This window comes from Chiroxiphia lanceolata, chromosome 19, assembly GCF_009829145.1.
Source record: "Chiroxiphia lanceolata isolate bChiLan1 chromosome 19, bChiLan1.pri, whole genome shotgun sequence".
Lineage (NCBI taxonomy): Eukaryota > Metazoa > Chordata > Aves > Passeriformes > Pipridae > Chiroxiphia > Chiroxiphia lanceolata.
This window is the reverse complement of record NC_045655.1, coordinates 4,695,008-4,715,838: the sequence shown is the minus strand read 5'-3', so window position 1 is coordinate 4,715,838 and position 20,831 is coordinate 4,695,008. Positions and strand designations below refer to the sequence as shown.

General features: G+C 40.9%; 1 protein-coding gene across 10 annotated transcripts in view; it reads right to left on the bottom strand.

Moving 5' to 3' along the window:
- Positions 1 to 20,831, bottom strand: part of TNRC6C (trinucleotide repeat containing adaptor 6C) — a 98,311-nt gene that overhangs the window by 8,995 nt on the left and 68,485 nt on the right. For 5 of the 10 annotated variants that reach the window (XM_032706426.1, XM_032706427.1, XM_032706420.1 and 2 more), the window contains exons 3-15: positions 18,383 to 18,592; positions 17,002 to 17,168; positions 15,716 to 15,796; positions 15,030 to 15,087; positions 14,669 to 14,814; positions 9,311 to 9,484; positions 7,902 to 8,048; positions 7,375 to 7,497; positions 6,125 to 6,208; positions 5,604 to 5,835; positions 3,748 to 3,915; positions 2,434 to 2,625; positions 2,149 to 2,292 (exon numbers count right to left, since the gene is read on the bottom strand). In XM_032706426.1, the coding sequence (XP_032562317.1) occupies positions 2,149 to 2,292; positions 2,434 to 2,625; positions 3,748 to 3,915; positions 5,604 to 5,835; positions 6,125 to 6,208; positions 7,375 to 7,497; positions 7,902 to 8,048; positions 9,311 to 9,484; positions 14,669 to 14,814; positions 15,030 to 15,087; positions 15,716 to 15,796; positions 17,002 to 17,168; positions 18,383 to 18,592 (1,926 nt within the window). The remainder of the gene's footprint in view (positions 1 to 2,148; positions 2,293 to 2,433; positions 2,626 to 3,747; positions 3,916 to 5,603; positions 5,836 to 6,124; positions 6,209 to 7,374; positions 7,498 to 7,901; positions 8,049 to 9,310; positions 9,485 to 14,668; positions 14,815 to 15,029; positions 15,088 to 15,715; positions 15,797 to 17,001; positions 17,169 to 18,382; positions 18,593 to 20,831) is intronic. The other 5 variants (XM_032706423.1, XM_032706419.1, XM_032706417.1 and 2 more) reach the window with 4 other exon arrangements.

Genomic DNA, 20,831 nt, shown 5'->3' with positions numbered 1-20,831 from the left:
AATCTTCATTACAAAGACCAGAAGAGCTGGAAGTATTCTCTCCAGCCACCAACAAAATCAAATGTGTATCCCGGGTGACTTATCATTCCTGTCACACGTAGATGGACTGTGATACTGAAACATCTTTAACTGACTAATAAAAATAGGTGAGTTCTTTAGAAAAGAGCACTGTACTGAGGGAGAAGGGAGGAATTTAAAGGACAAACTCATCCCTCACAGCTCAATAAAAAACAAAGGCTGGCTGTTCAACTGGAACAGCAACCCACCAAACTTCCCCTTCACCACACTCCCTGCACTCCATAGGACACCAATACAGACATCAAGTTTCAAGCAAAATAACTCTGTTATCAGGTCTTCTCTGGAAATAATCTATTCCCTAGGCAGGAGTGATGGAATTATAGCAGATTCAAAAACCTACAGAGCTGGCACTGGTCCTGATTCCTTGTGGCTACGTCTCTCAGCTCATAGTAGCTGACCCTGCAAAGCTTCATTAGCAAACAGGGCAAAGCAAAAACCAACCCAAAAGCTTGGGTTTTGCCTGTTTCCAAGGGCACACCACAGCCTAACCCTCTAAATGGGGATCAGATCTGTCAATACAATCTGTGTGCTTTAGGCTGCACTGTTCAAAGACAGGCTCTTCCCATGAAAGCCACAGTCTCATATGGATGGGTACTGACAGCAACAAGCAATTTTACCTAAGAGCAAACCCCTGGGTTATATGAGCATAAAGAAACAGATTCTGAACTATATTTTTATTAGGATTATATGACCAAATGAAAAAGCTAATGAGGAAAGGAAGCACAGGTGGGCCCCAACAGTCCCTGCTCTGCAGAAGGCTTGAGTTCCTTAGAGCCTCTTTACTTCTGCAAAGACCATCTCTGCTGACCCTCTCCAAGAAGCAAATTATTTCTTCATTCTACCAGCAGATTATACACCAGCAGAGCCAGTGTTCCTTCTCTAAAACAGGAAGGCCTGTATTAGGTATCATCTGACTTACAGGTACAGCTCTGTAGGTTTAGGCTTTTGGCCTGAAGAGAGTATTTCTTGGGTGCCTTGTATTTGAGTTGTCACTGAATTACATCTTTATACTTCTTATAACTTCAAACTTGCCTGCCCCTTGAAGCACACTTGGGTCATTGAAAGTTAATTCAACATTATTCATGCACACAAATACTCTGTCCTTCAGCATAAATAAAGATTGCTTCCTGGCAAGAGAGCACTCAAAGGGCTGGAGGCAATGAAACCTCTGCCTCCTTTCCCTCATGTTTCACATCCCTCGCTGAATTAACAAGCCCAGAGCTGGACACTCATTTCAAGGATAGTTCTGATTTACAATCTGTGCTGATACCACAGATGTAACTATTAGAACAAAATCCACATTTTTAATCCTGACAGATCCTTCTGGACAACCTGATTGTGCTATTTCTGTGCCTATTACAGTGCTCTAATAGAGTGCAGATGACTTGGCTATTTCAGCACCCTGATCACAATTAAACCAAGCCACCTTTCCTTTTGATCCACTTCCAGTACATCCAGCTAACAAGTCCCAATGCTTGATTGTTTTATAGAATTCTCTTTTTATTCTGAAGTAAGCACTGCCAAGACAAAAGGAATGGAAATGACACTGGGAAATAGTAGTTTACTAGTCAATTCCCCTAATTTTTTCTTTTCTTTTATGGTTTTGGGGATAAAACAGCTCTAATTTATTTTGCTGATTGATCTTCTAACAAAGCTACAATTAATTAGTGTGCCAGAAGCCTGCTGCCTCAGCAACAACTGTGGAACTTTTGTACTGTGTCTTCTTAGCATTTCACAGTGTAAGTAGGAGGGTGGGCAGTGTGGAGAGCAAAATCTTGTTCAAAACCAAGTGTTACAGGTTAGGAAAAACTTCCAGTGACCACAGAAGTTTAAATTACATCTCACAGCCTTTTCCAATAGAAAAATATTTACGTTCCCACGGAAAACAAGAAACTTCTTAATCCCATATTTAAAACAAGTATTTCTGGATATTCAGTGAAAGTTCTGAGCAGAAGCATTATTAGATTAGGAGTACATGCAAAAATATGCTGTATCTGTAACAAATGAGGTCAACATTTTTTGAGAGAAGAAGGAAGAATGCACAGATGTGAAAGTAACTTGTGTGTTTACCTCCACTCTTGAGGAGATAGCGATTAACATCCTGTATCGTGGTGTTTATGGTAGGCCCAGTTGGAACACTTCCAGGAGTAACATCGGGGTCATTTTCAGGATCAATATTCTGCAGTCCTTTCCATGGCACTCCTGGATGAAACTCTGTTCCAAATACAACAGAAAAGAGAAGGGTGTAAGGTCACGATTCTCTGCAGCCCCCGTGCATCAGAAGGATGCAATAAATCAACCCAACAGTACATTTTAAGGACATCAGTTCAACACCAAGGCTTTGTGTTTTGTTACCTGGTGGCCAGTTTATGCTGGAGCCATTGGAAATCTTATCACTATCGGATTTGGCACGTGACCAGCTGTGAGGAACAGCTACAGGTGGGCTGGCAGGAGACTCACTGTTCTGAATCAGATCATACCGGCCATAGGAGTCATCAATGGAGGACTTTCCTGGAGGACCAATACTTAAACCTCCAGGTATAGCACCTGCAAGGAATGAGATGGAAAGGCTTCGTTTAGGAGCAGGACTAATTTGGGGTATGGAATTTCATCAAGTCCCTGTATTTTGTTATTAATTTCTTTTTTTATAATTATTATTTTTGGTATTACAAAGGTAAAAAGAAAGCTAAAATACAAACACAGTAAGCCAGGCTTAAGAGCCTCTGAAGCCTTACTAGGGACTACAGCTGTGAGATGAGCTGCTGGTACAATCTAGACTCAAGTTAAAGAAGTTTGCATTAAATTCCTGCCAAAAAGAGACTTAAGTAATTCAAATCATTACACTGATGGTAAATAGGAACTTGCTGCGACGGCATACTGAGGAATAGCACTGCAGGCAACCCCTTATCTCATCCTTCCCAAGGCATTCATTGCTGATGGGATGGATGACTTGAAATTGTTCTCGTGTTCCTACAAACTATCAAACAACAATTTGGCATAAGCAGTGCAGCTACTTTCACAATAAAAAACTTGTCATAGAAGGAATAATTCATGCTGCTCATAATAAAATCCAGGATACATTAAAGTTAACAGAGCCCCATGTTCCAACAGAATAAACTCGGTACAGGAAATAAAGGAATAAGTGACTCAGGATACTGGAGGTGTTAGGGATAAAGGTGTTCAAACAGATTAGCAACTGTCTGTGCTCCTGATTCCAGGGTGGGTGGAATCCAAAGGCAATCCATCATGCCTTTGTACAGTACTGGCTGGGAAAGGTTGATGATATTGGAAAAGTTGTGGGAGAAAGCCCATGTAAAGTTTTTTAGGATTGAAGGTATACAGGTCTGGAAAAAGGGGAAGTTTGTGGGACTTGTTTTGCCGACACTAAAGGGTTGTTTTATTTGAACTCCATGTGCTCAACAACAAAATTCAACAAATGAAAAAACCATTTCTACACTGCATGTAGGAAGTGAGAGCTGCAGGCACTTCAGTGCACTGCTGAATGTAACTGCAGAAATCATCTATAAAATCTCACGGGCTCAAAAGGCTTTCGGTACCAACCATTTACGAGCACTTACACAGGAAAGTAACATGAGAAAAATTATTACAATTACACCATGGCTCAAATCCCAAAAAACCAGACTGACACAGGGATTAGAGGGGACATACCGTGCTTGCTGGAGTTCTGGTCAAGAGAAGAAGCAGCACTAGACAGATTATCCATTGAGTTGGGGTGTGTCCACTGAGGAAGGCGAGACTGGGACTGAGAAGTGTCCTTCACTGACAAACCACCAGTAATGTCCATGTTATTTACATTCATGTTCGGGTTCAGTCCAGCTGAGGGGAAACAGGTCATTAGATATCCATCACATAATTAAAAGATGTGTTTAAAAACCCAGCTACAGGAATTACTGAACACCCATGTGTGTATATGTGTCACTTACAACCTGCTGTCAAGAACTTTTGATTTTATGGGAACACCCAAACATCTCCCATGAATTCAGAAAATGGTAAAACTTTGCTAAGAAGGGGTGGAAAAAAAGATGTAGGGATAATATATTAAAGCTGTCTTTCGTGTTTCTACTTACAGTCTCCTCACTTGTCTCAGGAAAGGCATTCTGGAAGAATGCACTGGAATGTTATGTTTAAACCAGTGAAGAGTTTGCAGCATTCCATGGCTACGCCAAAATATTCCCAGTGTCTCCCCAGCACACCCCCATGATGTCTGCCACTTCATTTTGCTAACAGCATTTTAAAAATCCCAAACAAAGCAACCAATTAAAGGCCAAACAGTGGCTGTTCATCAGAGCAGGTATTTTACTAGTTGGGCTTGTATTTTGTATACACAGAACAGACTCACTCAGACTGTTATTTAGGGAATAATTCTGACGTGCTCCTGTGACATGAATCTGGGTCTTTTTTCATATATAATCCTGAATGTTAGCAGATCACAGGAAGCTGAGAAATCATAAGAACCTCTTAGACTTAGACCTTTAATTCACAAATTCTTTTGCCTTCTGATGCTCCCTGCCATAACAGCTCACCATAGCAGTCAGAATTACCTTCTTAACTGCTGCATGGCAGATAAAGCTTGGCAATTCTATTGTACCCAGCATAAAGAGAGTCACAAAGAGATTAAATTAATTCCTTTATGTCATAAAGGAAGTCTGTAGCATACATCAAACAATCACACAGGTCTGAAAGGTTGCTCTGTTCTGCCTGTCTCCAGGCCCAATCGATTATTTTGACATCAATCATATTTGACAGATCTATGTCTAATCTACCAGAGAATGGCTGCTGAAGAAGATTTTAGGAACTTCCCAGATAATTCATTCCAATACTTTGCTTAAAGCAACCAAGTGATCCTTAATGTTTAGCTAGTTCTCCTTTTAGGCAACAAAAGTTTATTACCTCTTGCATTAGCCACATGCAAGAAAACTTATTCACAGCTCTCTTTTACATTTTTGAAGATTCCTGCATGTCTCTTAAATCCTCTTTAGACTATAGAGAGCAGAGGATTTCATTTTTTCCTTAGCAGTTGTGTTTTTGAAACATCTAATCACCTCCCCTACACTCTGATCCATTTATTTCTTGGAATACACTGACCAAAACTGATGCCTTACCAGTGCTGATTACAGCGGAAAGATGACTTTCCACGACTTTCCCAGATGATATTCCTGTTTATCAATATGACATTTGTGCATTTTACATCATGATGCCGTTAATTTACACTTAGTTCATAAACAGCAACATAAGTGAACAGTTAATCAGGCAAATTTTGTGTTCTGGTTATTTGTGGGCAGAACACAGGTGAGCAAATACAGCTACCACAAACCTCAAACACAGCCAAACCACAGGCATGTAGTGCCATGATTTTGTTTTGGCATTTCAGGGTTATTTAATAAACATATATATTTATGTGTTTATGTTTGTTACACCGTGGAGCAAAATATTTAGATGCTGAGTTAAGGAAATAGACTCCCTGGGTGTTTTCCAGGTGGACCTGCTGCAGGGAGGACACTCACCAAGAGGGTAAGGAGCAAAGGTGTTCGGTGAAGACTGTTGCTCTTTGGTCTGCAGGTCAGGTAGGCCGGGAGCCTGGGGATGGGGTGAAAAGCTATCCATGGCTGATTTGCCTGCAGAGGGGTGCAAAGATAGATGTGGAGGGGGAGGCTGCTGCTTCATAAGCAGGGCCTGGGCCAGCTGGCGCTGGTGCTGCTGGATCTGCTGCTGCATGTTATTGATTGTACGTGCAACCTGCAGGAGAGAGAATCAATAAACGCTCAGTGGAACAAAAAAGACACCAGATTTCTTTCTCTGCAGTGAAATAACACAATAGATCTCTTTACAAATAAGAATTGACTGTATTAAGGGGTGAAGAGCTTTCCTCCAACAACGCTGTGAAGCAGCTTTAACACTCAGCACCCTCTGCTGTCACACATTCCTGTTTTAAGGATGCTTTAGCTGCTTTGGTATAATGTCATTCGGTCTTTTTAAGCTATTGAAACCAAAGTAATGCAGAGATTGGGCTGGCAGGCAAACATACTTGCTGCTCCTGTTGTCTCATGGGTCCGGAAACATTACGCTGAGCCTGTAACATCTGCTGCTGGATTTGTAAACGTTGGTACGCCTGGAGAGACAAGGGAGAGGTCAGAGCCCCAACACACACAACAGGCTGAACATGCTGGCTAGAGCTGCTCTGGGACACCATGAAATAGAAAAGACAAACACTGGAGTTCTCTGAAAACAGTCAATGAAGCTAAAGTAACAACCTTGCCACAAATGTATTTTATAATATATTTATTTTAGTCCAGTGTGCATTTTTGTGGGTTGTTTTTTTTTTTTTTCAGTTCTGACAACACTGTAGTTAAATCGCTTTTGCTGCTTTATTCCTGAAAAAAATTCACGATTTTAAAATGGTTAGCTTGGCAGCAAACTGATCTGCAAGGTGTTTCTCTGAAAGACATGACTGAAAATCCAAAGGAAATTCTGTGCAGATATTTTTCAAGTAGCTGGGTACTGTTAAATTATTATGACAATAATGCTGTGCTCCTCAAAACGTAACAAGAAATGAATAATAGTATCAAACACTGTTACTAACAGAACAGTTTCTCTAGCACACTGAGAGCAGCAACTAAGCTAGTTTGTCATCCTCAATTCTATGTTTAACTCTGGCAAATACTGACTTTGCAGTATCTCTTTTTAAAATAATCTTAAAATCCAATTCAACATTTTCATATGCACACACACATATATATACAAAATTTGCACACAACGACAAAAGCACTTTTGCAAAAAATAAGTAGTTCTTATCATATGGTATTTTTAATATACCACTAATTCCATTAATTAAAGGAAATTTGCCCTAGGCTTTATGTTTTAATGAGGTAAATGAAGGAAGTTCTGCAGGTAACTCAGGTGACCAGCACTGCCACCACTTCTCTGGTTCTGTTGTGACACACCTCTCAGCTGGTCAGTCAGTGGTCTATATTGACATGTAGCACACACATCAGTGCTGTTTTAGAATACACTGTTACTCACAGCAGTAGGAAGACAACCGACTTTTAGTTCCACTGATCAGCTGTAAAGGATAATTATTCCACAAATGACTATTTATAAAGCCTGAGGCAAAAAATATGATTCTGTTTCTTTAAAAAGAAACTCTACCAAAGAAATCAGGATCTGATTGTTTTGAAGATCTGTCATGTCATTTAAAAATGTAGATAGCAGTTCCTCATTTTATCTTCATGCCTTCAATTCTGATTTAGAGCTTATTTGCCATGTCTTTTAACTTACCAGCTGCAGCTGATAGAGCTGGTTCAACATCGTCATATGCTGAGGATTATTAATTGGCGAGGTTAACTGTGCAGGGCTGAGACCAATGTTTTTTGCTGCAAACTGCAAAAGCTGTGCTTGAACCTAAGGAAGAGCAGTGTATTAAACATTGTATGTTCTCTTTTAACAGTGACAACTGCGTGAGCCATTCATAAGAGCCACAAAACTTCAGCTGGAAAATATTACTGTTACCCGAAGTGGTACTGTGAACTATCCAAAAATTAGCAAGGTTATCTTAATAACCATACTCAGAAGTTCATTTACAGAAAAAGAGATGAGAACAAACTGCTCAGAAACACCCACTGTTTGCAAAAAGGAACTCAATGATGTGCCCTCACAAGTAATGTACATAATGTGAGACCATCTCAGCCATGCAACATGTAAATAGATAACAGGGACACAGCCAGGCAGCAGTGGCTGCAAACCTCAGGAGAGGAGAGTATGGAAGAGTTCTAGGGAAAGGGAAAACTTAGGAGTGGAAATCTAACCTGAGGGGATAGAAACTGAGGCACTTGAGCACGAAGACTAGGCTGGGATGAATTAAGAGGTTGCACTGGCGGTTGCTGCGGCTGTTGCATGGTCCTGGCTTGTGCTGCTCCGCTATTGCCAAACATACCCAGATTGCCACTCGGTATCTGCAGCAGGACAAGAATGGCACTGGCATGTAAAGACATCACTCAACACATAACCTGGATGTTACTTGTCTGTGCAGTCTCTATTCTCAGTGGTTACGACAGGCACGAATAAAGAAAGCAGCACGTACAGACTGTGTCGACAACCGGGTTTAGAATCGGGCATGGCAAGGATTGCCACCTACCCAACATCCCAAACCCCCAGAACTTTGTACAGATGCCTAACCCTAACCCTAACCCAAAAGGCAGCTGAAGTTGAACACGGCTTTTATAAAGATGCATAGCCCTGGAGGGTCGAGAGATGAACAATGCAAAGTACCTGCCCAAAATGTTTGTATTTGTGTAGCAAGGGAGAATGGAGGCATTAAACTCACAGCAACCCCAACCTCGAGTTAGGTAAGCAGTTTTTATACTTGATCATTTTACAAAGCTCCTGAAAATGGACATGCTGTTAGTGCAGGCTCTCTTTCAGAAAGATAGGCTTAATGGGTTGGAAGTGCTGGACAAGCACTGCCTTTAAAAAACTAACTTTAAAAGAATATACATAAGAAGAGCCCCCCTAGAATGACAGACAGCGTTTTTCTGTGTTGTTTTTATTTTGCTAGAACTTCAATTTGATGGCAAAAATAACCTTTTCATAATCAACAGCCTTTATAGCCTCTCAGTCTTATGGTGTTTATCAGTCTTCCACCCCATCTCCTTTCCTTTTCTTTCCCTTTCAGCACATTCTACCCAGGGGCCAAAACACCCCCCTTGCCTCAATGCTCCATCTGACCTGGGTGCTGGAAGTCCAGCTTCTTTCTTGCCACCTGCAAAACTATGAGCTACACTGACACTTAAAGCAGGAATAAAAAAGCCCCCCTCACTTCTCCCCATCTCATCACTGAATAATTAAGTCTGCCAGGAAAAATGAACTCGAGCGATGTCTCTGCCTCCGAGTGTGACAATTTGCAATGCCTCAAAAAAAAGGATTTCCATCAATCAAAGCAGAGCCACACCAGGGTTCAGGGATATAAATTCACAACACTACAGACTCTTCTTAATGGAAGTGTGTCATTAACAGGCTAATTACAGCTAAGCAGTTGTTTTATGTCCTATAAGGTGAAACGTTTACACAGCAGGTAGTTCCTCCACTGATATTTCACGTGAACAAAGATGTTGCACTTTCAGTTAAAACCCGTTTTCCCTGGGGAAGTGATGGACGGGCTCTAGCAGCTAATCCAAGAGAGCTGAAATTCACCTTGGATCTCCCCTGACAGCCTTACCTGTCTAGAAGAATTCAAGTTTTGCATGCCCAGCCCTGAGGCAATCCCGCCCAGGGTCTGATTAGGGAGTGCACTGTTTGAAAGGGGGAGCTTCAGGCTTGGTGAAGGCAAAAATGGTGAAGTAGTGGGCTCTTCCACTAGGCCGCCATCCTGATTGGAGAAAGAAAGGGTGAGCTGTGTGCGGTGCCAGGAGCCGACAGCGCACAAAACAGTGTCCCATGGAGACAGAAAAGGGCATGGATGAATAAAAATATATATAGAAAAAAAAGGTATGAATAACAGGGAATGAGAAGCATGGAGTGAAGGGAGAAGAAAGAGAGAAACAGCATTAAGGTACTGTTTTTCTTAACTCGGTTGCTCTTAATCCCCAAATGCACAATCACCCTCACCCACCTCTCCAGAGGAAAGGAGGGATTCTAGCAGCCAACTGCAGAGCTATCATGTGGCCATTGCCTTCTCCCCACTTGGATTATCTCCTCTTTTCTCCACCAGATTGAAAGGTGCAAAGGGAAGAGAGCCAGCACATTTCAGGGAAGTCCTCTGTCTGGTTTGGAAAACTCTCAGCAGCGGAGTGCAGACATCAGACATACTGCTTTAGCCAACCCAAAACTTGGGAGAGGCCAGATCAGCTTATTTAACATCAGTCTGGATTTGGTTCCACATCATAGCTCTGCTCTTAAAAAAGCATTTTTGCACTAATCCCCTTTCCTAACTGAGACACATGAGCCTCTTTTAATATTCACATAGCGCTGAGTTATTAATACCCACTATGAAACATTACACTGCACCCAATGAACACAAACCACTTAAACCCAATAATGACAATATCGTCTGTGCAGCCTTCCTGAACATCCCCAGGAGGAGGCAGATTTTAGCAAGGCAGGAGGAGCCCCCTCTGATAACTGGGCTGGCAAGGAACCACGGCTGAGCGTGGCTATGATGCACAGGAGGCAGCCCCCATGGGGGGCAAACAGCAAGGCAGAAAATAAAATAAATTACAGAATCCCCAATCAAACAGGTAGATATCTCACTCATATTACAGTGGGGCACCGAGTTCTATCTCAAACTGTGCTTTGATGTCTGGGGAGCCTGCGGCAAGCATGATCAAATAACACTGTGTACAAAGTAGGGCTCCGAAAAAACAGGCAGAGTGAAAAATCTCTAATTTGCAATGCGCTGGACTGGGGTTTTTCAGGCAATATGTTCATTGCAAGGAAAGGCTTTTTGAACAGGTGAGGAGCCTGGTTATTTCAACCTATAAATTCAGTGCCCCAGAAGATTGTGAGGTATTGATAAACCTCCTTTGTTCAAAAAGCAGTCCCGTCTGTGAACCAGATACCCAAATAAATGACCTAATGCAGCAAGCATGCTCAGTGAATTTTATGTTCTAAGTTAATGCTGAAAAATGCATTTTCAACAGCTCTCTTTTGATGCAAAGGAAAAGTTTCTTTACTATGAGGCAAAGTGACACTTGACATGTTATCTGACTATCCTGAGGGGGACACTGACATTTTCTAATGATATCCCCAAGGCCTTTCAGCTCGAGATATTTTACATTCTACTGGACATCAGTCACACTCCACAAACAACTGCAGCTTGCATGACAGTAACAGGTTCAAGGATTTCTCTTCAGATCACAGACATATGTTTACAATTCTACCCTTCCCCCTTTAAAGTGAAAATAATTTCAAGCTTGGTGTGTGCTCTCTCCTTCAGATGCCATTGTTTCCTATGTGAACAGAACCTACTGACCATGAAAGAGAAATGCAATCCCTCCCTGCCCCCCAAATTTATTCAAGTCTTGTCTCACTGACGTTATTTTTTCTCAATTTTGAAACAGGCAGTGCCAGGGATGGTGGAGGACAAGCCACACTGGAGACTCAGGCATTTAATTTCTAGACCAGGCAGACTCCTTCACAAGGGTGTTCCTTTTGCAGCAAATGGCTTTTGTTCAGGTTTATGACACTCTGTTCACATTCATTTGGTTCTCTTTTATTTAAACTGCTGCACAAATCTGTGCTCTGTAACTGAACTGAAATCAATTCATTTAACATAAAGTATTTTAACTGGTCAACTTAAAATCATTCCCAGCCCAGACCAGGGGACACCTTTACTGCTCACAGTGGTTTGCAATCCATTTTCAGGCTCCTTTACATAATACTTGTTTCCTGAAGAGCAATCTTTTCTACCTAACTTTTCCTCTTCAGCGATTTACTTACAAATTTATGTTACATTTCTCCCTCAGGCTAATCAATTAAGCAAATCCTCCACATTTGAATCATCACATTATGCTCAATCCAGCACTGCTTTTAACTTTTTTGGAGGGACACCTGTAAAATCCTGCTGCAGGGTTTGCTACTACAGTAATCCAACACAAAACACCACACTGGTGCTTTTTAGGACTTTGGGAAGTCTCTCACAATACTCTCAAGTACTAAATGTGACAGAATGCAAGTGGTGTTACTCTAAGGTTTTTTCAGCCCTCTGAGATATGGATTATTTAGCAGAGGATTCCTGGACACTTTGACAGTCACCTCCCAACAATTGTCACTTCATGAATCAAAATGCCCCAAACAGAGAGCAAGGCTCATGAATTTTGTCAGAGGTCTTTATGCAAAGTCAGTAACAGAAATAGCTGGTAGAAAATACACACTGACTTCTTAAAAAAAAAAAAAAGTCTAAAAAACCCTCTTTTCTAAAAGAGGAAGGTAAATTAATAAAATCTCATCTCAAAATAAGTTCTCTTCAAATCAGACAGGAGTTAAGTAGAGCCAAAAGAAACTTGGAGGAAATGCAATACTCAAAGAAATAAATACTCATTATACATGGGAAGATGAAAGTGGTTTCAAAGTCTGCAAGTTCAAAAAAGGAACAGTCATCAAATTATAGGAAGCAGAGATGAAGGAAAGAAGAATTTTAAGTCAAGCTTAAAATTCTGGCAATTATTATCTAATTGCCAGGCCTTAAAAAGTGTTTCTGCATAATAATAAAATATCCTGTTTATTGCCCCAATGACAAAAAACAGTCACAGTCACCAGAGATTACTGGGATCGGAATGTGAAGGACGAGGTTGGAAAAAACCAACAAATATGATGTTTCAATTAGAAACAAGAAAAACGTCTGCTCATAAGACTTTTGCAGTTAAGAGGCATCAAGGCTTGTAGACCTGGATCTCTCAGTAGTAGAAAGGAAGAGCTCATCAATGAATAAGACAGAAGAGAAAAGGAGACTTCATTTGTAAGGTGAGAATTTCAGAGTCTCCTGTGTGCTCAAGAATTTGGGAGAAAGTTTGGAAGCAGCATCAGGGCCAAGTATAAGATAATGTGGTTGAGGTCATGCATCAGGGCTGCATCTTTATTTCCTCCAAGCCACTGGATTTTCTCCCTTCTCATGTTATGCTCCTACAGGTCAAGATAACACCCTGAGAAATAAAACAATTAACAAAGCACCAAGTGCCAAAGATTGACTCATTGTGACACAGAATAAAGAGCACCTGCAGCAAGCACTAAGGAACAAGAGAAAGCAAACATTCAAAGGTGATGGTGAGTTGTACAGATCACTACTGATTCAGAGAGAAGAGGGAGTTCAGAGGGTCCAGAAGCAAATGTCAGGGCTGGAAATTCTCCCTCCTCCAATGCATAAGGGTAAAAAAAAGTTAAGTGCTGGCTTTACCTGTCAGAGAAAATGCAGGAGAAAAATGATGGAGTCTCAATGCAGGTGAGATGAGAGAATCAGTGAGAGTGGTAGCAGTGAGCACACAAACCCAACCTAAAATTTCATGAAGAGGAACCTTGCAGAAGTCACTGAAGATATGGTAGAGCCAATAAAAGGATAATGACTTGCTAAGGCAGTAAGTAAAACAGGGAATTGGCTGGAATGCTCTGTCCAGCTGTGCTGAGAGCTTGTTCCTCACAAGGATGATCTGAGCAGAAAAGGAAAAAGCTCCAGACTCATGCTCTGGAATAGTACCACAAAGGGCAGAAAGCCTTTGGGGAAGAGGAGTTCCTCTATTAGCATGAGCTGCAAAACTATAAAGAATTTCTTTGGAGAAAAAAAATCTGTTCTTCAAGTAGGAACTATATTTATTTAATTCACTTAACAAGTTGCTCAACACTGTGATAGCTAACAAATACAGTGTGGGATTATTTCCTTTTGTTATAGCAAAGTCACTGTGACAGATTATGCCTAGACTGATAGATTTTACTTGCTGTATGAATATTAATGATTTTAGTACTCCCTTCTCAATAGTTGTGTTTAACATATGTTTCCATAATTATGCATCATGCTGCACATAATGCACCTCTCTCTCTGGCAATAATTTTAGTGCTGAAGATATTGTTATCCAAGAAAAGAGAAGGTTAACTGGCATGCATGCATCAATCTTGTGGCCTTCAATTAACATATTCATTAAAGTTTTCCATAGCTAAGAATTAACTTTATATGACTAGGTATCATTTCTGCCTCACATCCTGTACACAGCTTATGCAAAATGAATTGGTTTCAGCACAGTTTGTGAAAAGCACCAATTTCTGTGTTCAGAATCTACCACCACCCATCTGTATGAACCTTTAGATAACCTGTGACACACAGACCTGGCATGTGGGATTGTTCTTTCCTTATCAATAATTTTCAGGGGAGTTCTGAGGTGATTTGGTGGGACTTTGCATCAGATTGTAAATCTCATTTCGTACTGAACATCTGGCAGCACTTTTTCCCCGTATTCTTTTCTTTAGTCACTTTGAATTTTGGACACCACAAACTTGTGGAGCCTTCCCTTCAGTCATTAAATGGTGCTGTGAAATTTGTCATATGTGACCAGAGAAAGGGAAGCTCATTGGAGAAGCTATTTTTGACTGTGCGTGTCTGCTCTGAGACTTAACAAAAATACCTCAGCTTCTCTTTCCTATTTAGGTACTGAACTTTCACTGAAATCTATAAGAAGCTCAAAACTGAAAGAGGAATTAGGAGCCTAATTCGTGAAGATTTTGGCCTTAGTCCTGCCTGATTGTTAATGTGGGCAGTGGTCACTGACTGTCTGGACCCTCACAGAGTGAAAGGACTTCTGTGCTTCATTTCTTTGGTGTTTTCTACTTCTAGTTTCATTGTATTACTGATTCCTTGATAAGTTTTCAAGTGTAAAATCGGTGATGACCATTGCTTATTTCTCCGTGGGAATCAAATCACTGGTGTTCGCACAAGGACCGAATTCCCCACGAGATTAAATAAAGACCAGAAGAGGAATAAAGCCATATCCATCACACTTCTCTCTATGCCTTCTAAACAGATAGTGGAAATCATTGGTATTTCTACACAGTGCACACCTGGACTTGTGTATCACATTCCTGTTTGTGAGCTCACCTTGTCGAGGAAGGTGGGGCGGTCCATGGAAGACTCTTTGGAGATTGGTGGTGGGCGGCAGCCAAGGGGTTTGGTGACCATTCCATTATAGTCGGTCACTCCCATTCCACGCTTGTCCATTTCCACCTTCTTTTCCAGCAGAGCACCTGCACAGAAGAGGAAATTATATTGGAAAAGGTGACACAGAGACAGTATAAAGCTGCCCCAACAGCAGTTCTGAGAAATACATCTTGCTTGCAAAGGCAAAAGCAAGAAAAAAAATATTACCCAACTGATCTGGACATAATAAAACTCTCGGAATCATGAAGGGTTCCTCTGTTGCTTTAAAGACAAAAAAAAAGTTACTTACACAGATACTTACTCATGGCCTGATCGAGATTCATACTGTTGCTCTTCAAGGCCTCTTCCGCTGGCTCTCTCTGTCAAAAAATATGAACTATGTTAAGAAAAAAGGTAATCACACTCATAGGATTTCTAAGCAACCTGAGGAAACAGATAAATCTCTTAAATACTGGATCTGATATTTACTCTGCAGCCTAAATAATGTCTGCGTGTATTTTTTTTTTCCTCCTTTGGGCAATTCTCACAACTCAGTTGTTTCAGTTTGCCAAGTACCAGCTCTACAAGGTCAAACCACACTGTTTAAACTCTTCCTGTTTCCTATGGACAACTTAAATATCACAATGATTTTTCTCTAAAAAAAAAAAAAATAATCCAGCTATACTCTGATTTTACCTGTTTAATAAGAAAAGGGGAACAGGAGTGGAATTATTACTGCAGTTCAAAGCAACACCTGTTGTCATAAAACTCTGAACATCAAAATATTATAAATGCCATCACACAAAGTGTCTCCTCCAGTTGATTTCAGAGCACTCTACTAGTTTACAGCAGATTTCTGAAATGACAGTCTAAGTGCAGGTAACAGAGCTGCTTCCTGACCTGAAGAAAAGACTGAAGACCTTTTTGTACCTACAGTCTGAAACAAATCAAGCCAGAACTATAAGCTACCAAGGCTAAGTCAGAAGTGTCTGTCTGAGCACTACTCACAGGGAAGCCCATGTCTGTGAGCTGTTTTATCAGACGGTTCATGATCCAGGCCTCATCCTGCTTGCTAGATGTCTTCATGCCCTTAGTAAATAAATGGGAGACTGCATTAATGGGCTGGTTTCCACCTTCATACTAGTGAGATGTACATAAAAGAAATGGTAAGTGTTTTTTATTAATAACACATGCTACTGAAAGATGTATTAGTACATTAATTCAGAAAGTATTGAAGAACCCTCCGAGCAACGCGACTACGATTCTCTTCCCCCAAAAGTGTAACAAATTTTATCTCAGCTGAATAAAGTTCAGTGTACTATTTAATATTTGATTTGTCGACCACTGAATTAAAGCCACCTTTGAATTTACATATTTCATTTTAATCCTTGGCAGAAAAACGTAATGAAATAAAGCCGAAATAGTACAACACTTCCTGAAAAACATTCCCAAAAACAAGTTTGCGACCTTGAAGTTAAGAATGTTACTCAGTGTATTTTCTTAAAAACAAACAAGAGCGTCTAGATAAACACCTTTAAAAGATCTCTGTGCAGCTTTTCTATCACAAAATCCTTAAGAAGTCTCTTCCTTTCAGTTCTCCAGAAAGTACCAAGGGACAAGCGCGGATTTGTTTTGGGCTGCGGACAGTACAAGAAACAACCATACTTGATCAAATCACCGGCCTAACTGTTGGCTAATGGAACAACAAACAAAGTGGCTAAATGCATTCCCAATTCCTTTAAGTTACAGCCTGGCCTTGTCCTGAAATAAAGATTGTGCAATGGGAAACTTCCTCACACAATTTTCTACGTTCTCGGTTGAGTGCAGCATTAATACAAGTTCGCTTTGCTCTCTCACACACACACACACCCCGTACAGTTATCTGTTGGTTCCTCACAAACAGAAAACAGCTGGTTTTGTTAAACAAATCCATCACAAACTACTGCTTTCCCACCACCATGGGAAGTGACTGAAAGCCCCCTTAACACCTTTTTTCTTTCTGTTAATACATTTTCATTTTAGAATACATAGAAGCTTAGATAACTTAAAAAAACAAAGGCAACAGCAACAAAACTCCCAAAGCATCTGACATGCTTAAATTCAAAGATCTCCCATTTTCCCCTGGAAACAAGGTAGGCTGTACTTGAACCACTGTAGTGGCAAGCTGTGCTTGGGTTCAGGTGTCAGAGATCTAATTTCAGGTGTAATGCAACAGCAAACTTGTGACAACTTATTCTACAAATGTTAATAACTAAATCCACTCTTCCTAGAGAGTGTCTTTATTTTTGTTTTACCTTTTGAAGTCCTTTCTTCGGGGCATTCCCCCAGGAATTACAGGAGGAGCTGCTCTCTTGTGAAGCAGTATTATTCCACATATCTCCTTCTTCATCTTCCCACTGACTAGTACTGAGATTCACTTCATCCCCACCACTGCCCCAGCCTTCTTGCATAGATTTTGAAGCTGGAGGGAAAGAGGGAGAAGAAAAATCTTAATTTTGCAGAAATATCCTTTTGTGCCATATTCAGTGTGCTAACATGAGTATTTCCAAGAGACACAGAGGTTTATTAAATAGTTTAACTGGCATTAAATGATAAGGACGCCTTCTCTGAAGCTAGCAAAAAAGAAAAGTTCTCTAAATACTCAGAGAAGAAAAAAATCCAGCAACCACAAGTCCTGCTTTCCCCAGAACAAGCCAGATCTGTGGTCATGGCCACTCCAGTCTCCTAGGAACAGGGAACCAAACTATGACCACACACTTGTTAAGTGCTATTTTGCTTTCAACGAATCTCACCATTTTAGCTGCCACATTCTTCCGACGAACAACCCCAAATTTCAAAGTCATTAACGGTCAGAAACTCATTCCCATCTCGGAAGAATGGAGTCTGAAATGAGCTCTTGGGCTGCAGGGAACACTTCCTATTCAGTGATGAGGTTGTGTCCCCTTAGTCCATTTTATTCTGTTTACTCTGTTTAAAGCTGGGATTACTCATTTTAAGACCTCTCGCTTCTCCCTTTTATATTTTCTGAGCCTTCTAGCTATCTCTCAATATGGTATTTTGCAGGAGTGAACTTCAGGCAACTCCCACAGCCAAAACAGAAGCCAAAAACAATCACTCTAGCCTTCAGGGCATTCAGAAATAAAGGATTTTTATCAAGTAACATGAGTTAGGAATCATGAAGCAGGAAGTAGTTCGGGATGTTCCTGAACCTGTGAACAATTGTAACAGCTGAAGAAAATACCCACTCCCTCAAGTATGACCCAACAGTGAGGTTATGACTAGCTGTTCTCAGGTGTTGCTTTTCCTACCAGAATCAGTCCTACTTTGGCTGAACTCTGCTGCTTCTCATCCCAATTATAGGTTTCTTTAGGCACCTAGTCACGTTCTTCTGCATCTCTACAATTCCTGCCTCTCTACCATACTGCTTTCCAAGTACACAAAATTACTCTCCTTTAAATATACTGCATTGATGCACTATATTCATATTTTTGGATTAATTTGGAACCTGGAGTATCAACAGTTAGAGGCAGCTAGTGCAGCTCTGAGAAATTAAGACAGTCTCTGATTTCAATGCACAGAAAACCAGAAGCTCTGTCTAAAAACTGCTGGCAGGAACAAACCCACCTTCCCCGTCCTCTCCCCCAGCCTCTAAGGGTGTGACACCCACGTGTGTACCTGGTTTGCACAGTGCTGGGGCAGCAGCTGGAGTGTTTGTTCTTCCATATGTCCCTGCTGGCTCGGCAGGATTCTCTCCCCACCCGGTCCCACTGCTGGGGGGTTTCCCCCACGCCGAAGTGCCATTATCAACTGCAGCAGAAGGGGACGAGGGCTCTCCCCAAGAAGCTTCGGTCTTTGTGTGGACAGCAGGCATCTCTCCCCAGCCTGCTGGAGCAAGGGAAGGAGAACACTGATGAGAGGAAAGGCTTCTTCTGTCACTCATTCCAAAGGTGGACATTTCACTAAAGAGTTTCTCTGCAAAGGACGTGAACCAGTAAGCACACGTAGTGATTCTAATTAAGAGTATTAAAAAAAAAAAAAAAAAAATCCCTTAGATGTGGTCCCAAAAGTGTTTTTCTTAATTGAATAGTAACACCAAGTGGCCAGGGCAGAAAGTGGTTTTTTCCACAGCCAGGAGCAGCCAGGTGAGCAGCACACCTGATCCCAAAGAGCAGCTGCTTCAAACGTGACTTCTCAGAGCGGCTTAAACAGGGCTCAGGGAGCACAGGCAGCAGGGCCAGAGTCCAGGAGACCCAACCCGAGTCAGGCCTTGATTCACTGAAAGATTTTAACCTATTTTAATGCCTTTTAACTATTTACAAATTATAAAATCTCTTTTCTTGTGCCCTGTAAGATGCTATTTGTTTGTTATATGCTCATGGTTGACTGTGCTCCCTACGTGTACCCCTTCAACACTGAGCCTCTACTTTATAATAAATATAATTTTTTAGGGGAACTAGACAAGACTGCAATCAGGATCCACAGTCAAACCATGAGGAACAGCAGGTAGAAGCCACTGTTTTCCTAAGGAGTATTGCATTAACTCAGTGAAAGACGTAAGCTACTATGCAGAAACAGCCTTAGTCTGGCTTGGCTTGACTGTAATGCGCTTACATCCATATGACACGATTTCAGCCCTGAAGTTGAATGTGGCAGCGACAGCCAGGGAGCTTCTGAGGCCTACAGAGCAACCCTGACCAACACAGCAAAAGGGTAAACTGAATTTACAGCTATCATTACCAGAGCTTTTTCTGAAGAGAGAACTTGGATCACAGATGGAGTTCGAGGTACTTTCTAAATATGTACAAAAGAGATGCATAACAAGCAAGAAAACAAGAATAGATACCTGATATTAAACTATTTTTCCACAATTAGAAAAAATTGCATCCCATTACATGACAACTGAGGTCTCAACAAGTATGGCAGAATTCAGTCTGCTTAAAACTTCCCCTGGTAATTAGGCTGCTAATTCAGGAACTTGTTCTCTTTTAACTGGAGACAAATATTATTAAGACAGGTATTTTATAACTGAAGAACTAAATGCCTACTTTGCCTCGGCAGTATTCCTTTTTTGCTCTCCAGTGCTCTATAAAAATACTCTGGAAAGGTTTCAGAGAGCAGGAACAACATTTTCTCCACAAACTGAAACTTAGAATAGGTAGACAATGGCAAGGATGTCACCACAAAAGAACTATATCTAAGAATACCTCAAAAATAATTTGAACTAACCATTTCACTAAGCAACAAGTCTTTGCAGAACTCACTGATTTCCACAGAATTTCTGTTACCAGAAACTGGAGCAACATTCACTCACTGCCAATAACAACTCAAATGTTGGCCAGCAGAGAAAAAAAAATTCCTTTCAAATAGATGTGCTCGGATCTGTCCATGGCTCCAGTGTTCCCATATTAGATATTTATTTTAGGTTCTATTTCTTGAAGCCACTGCAGCTCTCTCAGACACTGATCAAAGTGCAGATGGCACAAACCACGGCGACACGTTCAGGAACAAACAGCTTAATAAAACTCCTTCACTACCAGCAAGATTCACTCTGTTTTAAAGCATACTCCTGAAACAACCCAAAATGTCACTGTTTCATTAAAGTGATTTCCATTTGAAACAAAAAATACTGTGGTTTAGGCTCTATCAATGTTATTTTAAGGTGTGTAAAGAAGATAAACTGGCAGATCCACAGATGTATCTAAATGAACCTCTGCTTAACACCACAGCTTCCTTGGTGCTGCACCTGAAATACTCATTTCAAGGTTTCTGCTTGTATCTTCAAGCCAACTTTATTTAAGGGAAGCTTTATTTGAATTTCTGCCTCGCTACTCAGGAGGCAACTGGAAGACAACTGCGTGTATTTAATCATATTGGCAGCTGAAAAAGATTAACTGCAGGCAAATGAAATAGAAACAAAACATCTCTACAGCACCAACCAGACTACAAGCAGAGACAGTGCAGAATACTAATATTTCCTTGAGTTCACGCAAACTATACTGGAAAGTTACCTAATTCATTTATGAAATCAACCTTAAAACACAATTCATATATTAAAAAGCCAAAGTGTGCTACATTATAGAATAAAAGCCTCAAAAGAACCGTTCCTGCTGGTGCTTTTTACTAT